The 8120-nt window shown below is 38.9% G+C and overlaps 1 protein-coding gene across 3 annotated transcripts in view; it reads right to left on the bottom strand.

The window, feature by feature from the left end:
- LOC103396180 (laminin subunit alpha-3) overlaps positions 1-8120 on the bottom strand; it is a 48974-nt gene continuing 40854 nt past the window's right edge. For 2 of the 3 annotated variants that reach the window (XM_008334175.3, XM_008334178.3), the window contains 19 exons: positions 7861-8055; positions 7621-7769; positions 7087-7249; positions 6881-7008; positions 6094-6238; positions 5911-6006; positions 5645-5802; positions 5434-5551; positions 5197-5337; positions 4981-5111; positions 4754-4888; positions 4549-4669; positions 1810-1943; positions 1415-1595; positions 1136-1294; positions 862-1027; positions 553-700; positions 202-295; positions 1-106 (listed from right to left, as the gene is read on the bottom strand). In XM_008334175.3, coding sequence (XP_008332397.1) covers positions 247-295; positions 553-700; positions 862-1027; positions 1136-1294; positions 1415-1595; positions 1810-1943; positions 4549-4669; positions 4754-4888; positions 4981-5111; positions 5197-5337; positions 5434-5551; positions 5645-5802; positions 5911-6006; positions 6094-6238; positions 6881-7008; positions 7087-7249; positions 7621-7769; positions 7861-8055 — 2517 coding nt within the window. In that variant the 3' untranslated portion in view covers positions 1-106; positions 202-246. Of the gene's footprint in view, positions 107-201; positions 296-552; positions 701-861; positions 1028-1135; positions 1295-1414; positions 1596-1809; positions 1944-1989; positions 3780-4548; positions 4670-4753; positions 4889-4980; positions 5112-5196; positions 5338-5433; positions 5552-5644; positions 5803-5910; positions 6007-6093; positions 6239-6880; positions 7009-7086; positions 7250-7620; positions 7770-7860; positions 8056-8120 lie in introns of those variants that run through there. The other variant, XM_008334177.3, reaches the window with a different exon arrangement.

Genomic DNA, 8120 nt, shown 5'->3' with positions numbered 1-8120 from the left:
ACATACAAGGTGTCTTTGGTCAAAGTCACAGAGGAGACTGGTGGCCCAATTTTATAATTATCCACTGTGTCCACATGGAGCTGCACAACATTCTTCCTCTTGATGACTACAAGAAGTAAAGATATACATTTCATTTAATATCCAGACGTGTCCTTTAATCTCTCTCTTACTAGATGATGATGCCATTTCTGTTTATTGTACCTGAAACTTTGTGAAACATTCCATCGCACAAAGAGGCTTTAGGCTTCACGGACACCATGAAGTTCCCATTCCCATTGTTGACTTGTGCCACAACCTGCAATGTTACAATATAGAGACTAATGTATTAGTAATAGTATAAAAATAAAATATGAATTTTCCCCACGTACCACTAGAGAGCGCTTGTGTACCACTAGTTGTACACGTACCACAGTTTGAGAACTGTTCTATTATATTTGTCATGAACTCTGTCATCTGTCCCCACTAATCGTCGTCACCACCTTCCTCCACCAGCTATTAAAAATGAATCAACTTTGTTGTAAAGAAATCTCATCAATTAGTCTAGAATCCCACCTGTCCGTCGTGTAGACACTGATGTAGCGGCCCGTTGGTCCATACTGCGTCCTGCTGGAATCACTGACATGAAGCACAAGTCCGGTCGAATTTCTTGGACGAATAGTGAAGAGCACTTCAAAACTGGAGCCCACATTGAAGGACTCATCTGAAAACAGGAGAGGGCACAGTTGGTATTTTTCCTGAGGGAAACCCTAGTAGGGTTCCCCTCACTTGCTACTGTGTGTATCCAGTCCCTGGGATTTTATTGTTGAGATGGCAGATTTTTTCTTTTTTTTTTGCTGTGCAGTACAATCAGACTATACTCACTGATTACAACATGAGCTCCGTTCCCTGAGAAATAAGCTCCTCTTTGAGGCTGTCCCTCAAAGCAGGGGCCAGCACCAAGGTTTGTGGCTGGACTTGTCATCAGAGCTCCATTCATTTTGAAGTTGCGGATGCAGCCAGACACACTGTGTTTGGGAAGACCCTTTGACTGGACAAGTCAAAGGGAAAACACGCAGACGGACAGATGTGAACTGATTTTCAGTGACAGGGTTTGTGTAATTTATCCCGTGTCTGTGTGTGTTTGTTATTTATTTACCTTTAACTGCTTGTGCAGAGCCTCTGGGACAGTGCCCAGATACACGGGTGGCATGAAGTGCTGCATGGATGTCGACTCACTGTGGGTCAGCTGACCATCAAGGGCTCTGATCCCATCAACGACCAGCCTGAATTTCTTCTTCTCCAAACTGAAAATGACCTACAGGCAATGTGATAATGTAATGTGAAAAAGAATGATGTTGATTTCTGAATCTGGAAATGAATTGATCAGGGATTTTATTTTGTGTTAAAATGCAGAATCGAATGTGAGTCTACTGACCGAGTGCCACTTTCCATCATTGTACTTCTCCCTGTTGAAGATCTCCTTCTCTTTGCCTGTAGAAAGCCTGATCCTGCCCTTGGACATGTAGAGAGCAAGGTGAGAGCGCCCTCCTCGGGTGGTAGCAAAGAACAGAAGGCCTTCGGGAGATCTCGTCCTGACATCAAGAGAGAAGTGGGGTCTGCAGCAGACCACAAGATTTGAATTATGCGAATAAATGGAAGAAATATTTATTTATGTGAATAAATGGAAGAAATATAAATATTTATTTTTAAAGGGTTTTAAGTATTTAAGATTTCTGCTTTAAAAACCTGTGGAAAGAACAATGAAAAAGATGATGAACATAAAGTTTGACCCTGCAAAACATTTCTGTCCTATATGTGTGTGTGTTCCACCTGGGCAGTAGGACTTGTAATGGTAGACTGTAGCTCAGACTGCTGACTGGACCTCCCATACGATAGGCATGTTGAACAGTGGCTGGCAGAGCGCACGTTGACACAGGCTCATTTACTGCTGACATCACAACCTCCTACAAAACACACATAAGGGGAAAAAAACAAGCAGAAAGTTGGTACAAATGGATTTGGTAGGTTTTGATTTTCAGCTTTTTGATGGTCTCCAGTCAGTAAAGAAAACATGGTTACCTAGAATAATGAAAAAGTAAAAACACAAAATGAGTGTTTTGTAAAGTTCACAAATACAAGTGTTTAAATAATGATCACTTTGTTTAAATCTGATTGGTTTGTAAAAACAGGAAGACGTTACTTTACTTTATAGATATATGTACATATACAGTACATGTACAGTTTATAGATATATATTTATATATATATATCTATATATAAAGTTGATGTTGTTGCTAGTTTTCATGTTGACGTGAATGATTAAATAATCACTGATCTCTAACAATAAATGTTATGTTAATAGTGGAATAAGATTAGAAATCCATTATGATTACAGAAAAGTATAATTGTAGGGTGATGGTGATGATGTCGAAGATTATTATGTATTATCTACATTAGGGTTAGTAGGCAAATCATAGATGAAAACCTTTATGATTTTACATACAAATTTGAGTAAGGGGCTCTAAAAAAAACAACTGATTTTAAACTGTGAATGTATCGATTTTCTGATTCTCCGTGAAAATCAAACGGGTTTATCTTTGCAATTTTCTGTCCACTGATTAAATGGCAGAGCTAATTAAAATTTATAAAACATATTGGAAACAAATAATAATCAACTCCTTACTGTCACACAATGTGCCTTGAGTTAGTGCCGTCTAACCAGTGCCTCATTTCAGCTAGTTTTGGGACTTGTGCTTGTTACTGTGTACTATATTATCGAAGTAAATCTGTTGCTCATGTATTGTTTTTTTTTTTAAATAGATCCATACAGAGATAACAAGGTATAATGGAGACTTGAGGTAAGGGATGATTTTCTGTAGCACTTTATGTGATCAGGTTTGTGGTTTCATTTAGAGTTTGAATCAGTATTTCTAAAACAAGCTCATGGCTGAATAGTGAATGACTTTGAAACACATTTTCCAGGCCTTTAGAAATTTAGTTCTACTCATTTGCCTTGAAAATCGTTGCTTAATTCTTCAGTAAGTATTGGACTAATCCTGTGAAAAACAAATAATAATATAAAGTGGGAAAAGTTGAGACAATGTCCCTGGACTTTTTTTTTTGTTTTGTTAAAACTGTTTCTAGTTTAAAACTATGTTTACAGCCATGGCATCATTAATAAAGATATAATATCTGTCCAAAAAGTGCATGACAGTCCTATTGACACAAATTCTCAAATTAAAGGTGTTCAATAATTTGAGAAAATGGATACTGGAGATTGATTTTGACATTCAAGTGTGTTTCACTGGGACCTAGGAAACGTTCCTTATCCAATTTTAAAACTAGTGTAATATACATTTTGACCCCAAAGTGTAAATTCCATTAAGATTTGTATGGTGATTTAAAAAACATGCTGAGAATGGAATGAGAATGAAAATTGATTGTTTCAGTGACAGTGATTTCCATTAGATCATAATCAGGCGTGTTTGTTGATGATGAGGTGACAGTGAGTTCGGAGGGAACGTGCTTGTGAGTGACTGTTAGAAGGAAAGAGTAGAGATGTGCAATGATTCCAGGCTTTGTTTTCCACCAGGTTTGATTCGTTGCAGAGTGATTGGAACAGAAGAGACAACGATACATTGCATTTTCCACAATTCATGTGATCATCACGCATGCTTTGGTTTTTATTAAAGGTACACTGTAAATAAATCAACGGTGCAAACTGGCAGGTGTTCATGTCATAAAAATAGGACTGTGGCCAGCATCGACTCCAGGACTTATGGCTTCCTCCTTCTTCACCTCTGGAAATAAGGCAGCAGAATAAATGTGAACAAACACAGTGTAAGAAGCAGACAGTATCGTACAGTGGAGTAGAACTGTCTTAGCTGTAGCTGAGCTGTAGCTGTGGATTGACCAGGGTTAATCATGACATTGATTGACATGGCAATCAAAATAAACCAGAAATGTCAGAATATGACCAAAAGGACAATTTTTCCCAGTATAGTGCTGGAAAAAAAAGACAAATCACAGAAAGTGGATTTTTTTCTTGGAACGGGTCGTACAAAACTAAATTTCGTATCACCTTCCCTGGTGCATATGACAATAAAAAGATTCTGATCTGATCTGAAAGTGGATGTGTGAATTTGTGACTAAGAAAAAATGTGCGGGCTGGTATTTTAAGTTTGAGGTCCTTTGGTGAAACAAAAATGTTTTAATTATAAATAATTGGAAAAAAGGCCTGTTATCCAAACTGCCTTAATTAAATACTTTTATTTAATTAAATAATTAAATACAAAATTAAAAGTGTTTTTTTTTGCACACTACTATAGGTAACAAAAAAAGTGATAATCAATGCTTACTTACTCAAGAGCACTTGCTAGATAATGATATCAATCATCATCTCACCATGTACAGACCAGTTTGGATGGTCATATCATTTAACATAACATAAATAATTACATAAATAACAGCAGAAATAAAAAAGGATCTTTGGTTCTCTGCCTCAAATAATGCACTTAGTTCATATAAGACTCGAACAAACAATTGCAAGTTTCAGCATTTGGGTCTCACCTTCTTAGAAACACGATCGATCATCAACTGAGCTGGAATGTCAGAAGTGCAAACATCAACCAGGACGTCTCCAGATGCCTGGAAGACGCTTAAGTCCTCAGCCTGGTACAGTTTTGCTGGCCTGCAAACATGAAAATATCAATAACTGACTCTAAGAAAAGTCTCAACTAATTTCATATTTGATCACAGTGTGAATAAAACCTACCGTCTAGTATAGAGGTTGGAAACACAGCCTTTAAACTGGTGGTGTCCCAGGACCAAGGACCCGGCTGTGTCAGGTATGGATGTGCTGCCACTCTGCTCCTGACCCTTATCTTCATCATCAATGACCAATTCAATCCTGTTAGGAAAGTCATGACTTAGTGAGACACAATTTTCTCTATAGCGCCACCTGGGCAGATGTCCATCATCAAATCTGTGATGACTTCGTACCTTCCTGCTCTTCTGGTCACGGTCAAATAATGCCACTGGCCGTCCTGATACTGTTTCTTTGATTTCCAGATCTTGTCGTTCAGACTGAGAACCACGTGGCCGTTGTCCAGAGCGAGTTTAATCCCATTGGCCTGAAGTGGAACAGACAATATGGAATAAGTGGACTGAAAAGGGAATTTTACTAAAAAAATATTTAAAACAATATCTAGTTCCTACCAGGTGTTTATTCTGTAGCAGGAGACCCTGATTCTGTGTGCTCTTGAAGCCCAGAGAGACAGTGACATCATCAGCCAGACTGAAGCCTGGGAGGTCAGCTGACAGGGAACCGCCAGTTCTGAACTCTGCTTTACGAGAAATCTTGACAAAAGCATTGGACAAAATACATTAGAAACCAATGGAATGACTCCGGGTTAACACGGGATGTGGGTTTAGGGATACGAGACAGTGTCCTACCAGGGACGTTGGGGGACATCCTCTGCTGACCCCCACTTGCTCATCAGCGGTTTTGAAAACTTTATTGACCTGCAGGTTCTTCATACATGCCTTAAATGGCTGTATTGTGATGTTGTGTCTTTGAGGAAGAAACAAAAAAATCCACATTTGAGTCATGACAGTCGGGGAACTTCCTCCGCCTTAAAACTTACGAAGAATAAACATCAAATACCTTTCCCTCACATCTCGTGGGGCACCACCGATATAAAACTCTTTAAATCCTTCGTTGGTGAACGCTGCAGTGGTTACAGCCACGTCAGTATTGGCAACACGTACTGAAAACTTGCCCTTGTTTGTGATAACGATGAGAAAGCTGAGCCACTCGTCGTTCTAGTTGGGAGAAAAAAATACATTCATTAAGATAATTGTATTCCTTCAAACCTACTGCAGCACGTGTCATGTAAACATGGCTCTCATTTACAAATACACACATCTTACCGGGAATGTTTTCTCGATGCCCTTTACTGGAGCTGTGAGCAGATCACTGTGTATAGTGACGACACCTTTCTCCACGGTGACGATGAAGTAGTTGTCCTGTGTCAAAGAGAGAACAGGCGTTTAGATGGTTTCTTTTGGTAGCTGGACTCATTCCGCTTTAGGAACACGGAGCCAAACACTTACCACATTCTCCAAGTACAGGAGCAGACCGTTCTCTGAACGACTAAGTATGGACACACTTATTAGCAGGAAAGCACCTGGTTTGTCTATCGACACTTTGCTATAGCCAGTGCCCTCAAAGTACAGAGCATCCTCTGGTGGGATGTATCTAGACACAGAGAAAGACAAGACAGCAATTTTACTTTATATTTTTTAATGGACTTAATGTATGTATGTAGTAAGAAGCTGAGGTAGTTTTCCTGTAGACATTTTATAATTATGGAATTATGGAAGCTACCAATGTGACACTACTGGCAAGGAAACCATAAACCATAAGTGTTTCAAGTGCTCCTTTCTTTTTAGGACAAAATGCCAATATTAAAACTGTGATCCCATTGGCAGGATATAGAAACATATCATAGGACATAGGTGATGATTGACAACTGAATAATAAAAATAAAAGGCTGGTAGAAAAGCAATGTATATTGATGCTGTGTACTGCAGCCAGGCTCCTGTTAAGTGGTCTCATTGATCTGATTCAAAATTTTATTTTTCAATTATTAAAATGCTTCAGTTTGTTATTTAATAAAAAATATTTATACCTTTTTGTATTTATTATTGAACATTAATGGCACCCTCTACTGAAATTATGGTGGCAGCATTGGTCCTCTACTTGTTTCACTTTAAGACCCCTGTATTAAGCTAAGTATTAAGCTCTGTCCATGGTGGAAATTGCAATATTGTTTCTTCTTATACTTCAATACTGTATGTAACACTGACGTATTTCATGCCTAACCATACCAGCACGTACCTCTTGCACGGCGTCTCCACGTTAACTCTGTTTTTGTTTTGGAAGTTGTACAGACTGACGACTCTATCGTTGAAGGAGTTGAACTCAATGCAGCCCTCGTACATGGGGTAGTTCAGAGAGTTTGGTGGCTGAGGAGGAAACAAAAACGTTACGGTACCATTTTTTATTATGAACACACGATCTGGTCTGTGTCATCGTCTGCTTACTGTGAAGTTGGCAGGGTAACCGCCCACATAGAAAACCATGTCGTTGGGAGTGATGTCCAGCAGGTTCTTGTTCTCCTCTCCCTGTTTGTTCTCCGTTATGGCTTTACCAGGAGTGGGTGATGTGATGTCTTTGATGAGGGTCAACTCTGCATCTTGGTAAATTCTTCATTTTTACATTACAAAAAAAACAACACAATTATTCATTTAATTATTATATCAATTACCTTGCCTGTTTTATAAACAGGCCTAATTTGTTTTTTAAATTTCCATATAGTAATCTGTAACCATATAACACATATATAAGGGCTGTGAAAATGAACATAACCCCAGTAATACATTTGTTGAATTAATCAAATTACATTTTTTAAACAAACTTTTGCAATTTATATCCAATAATTCTACCTGAGTAGTAACACTTAGAACTCCTAAACTGTTTCTTATCAGAATAAATGAAATCAATTTTGTAATTATTTACTGTATATATATGACAAATGGACATAAATATATATGACAAGGTGATCGCCGTAACGTTACCTGTTCAGATTCACTCTGTCGAACGTGGCTGGCTCCGATGCAGACCTTGTGATGTAGCCCGACTGTATCTCATACTCGACGCCGTTGAGTTTGTAGACTCCATACAGCACGTTGTCCCTCAGGGCCATGCCGATGTAATTCTTTGAAGACTAAATAAAAAATCGACATTTATTTATTTCTCGCGTACCGTACCAATGTGACTGCTGGTGTTAATGTTTCTCAGGTTTCTCATTCACTCACGTCTCTGTTGCCGAGGTACAAGACAAACATGTTTCCTTTCTCTCTGGCTTGTCTGCGTCGGCGTCGTCCGTCTAACCTGCTCTCCGGTCTCTGCAGGGACAGAGAGACGGCCGTGTAGGCCTTCAGATCCTCCAGGTCCTTGGGTGGACGAAGCTCCACATGGCCGTCGCCTTTGAACTTCATGGGGATTGAGATCTGGAGCGAAGATATCAATATGTATAGTGAGGACAGTGATACTACTTTGTCGACATGAGTTTAAA

This window comes from Cynoglossus semilaevis, chromosome 20 (assembly GCF_000523025.1).
Source record: "Cynoglossus semilaevis isolate Cse_v1.0 chromosome 20, Cse_v1.0, whole genome shotgun sequence".
NCBI lineage: Eukaryota > Metazoa > Chordata > Actinopteri > Pleuronectiformes > Cynoglossidae > Cynoglossus > Cynoglossus semilaevis.
This window is presented reverse-complemented; position numbering and strand designations above follow the sequence as displayed.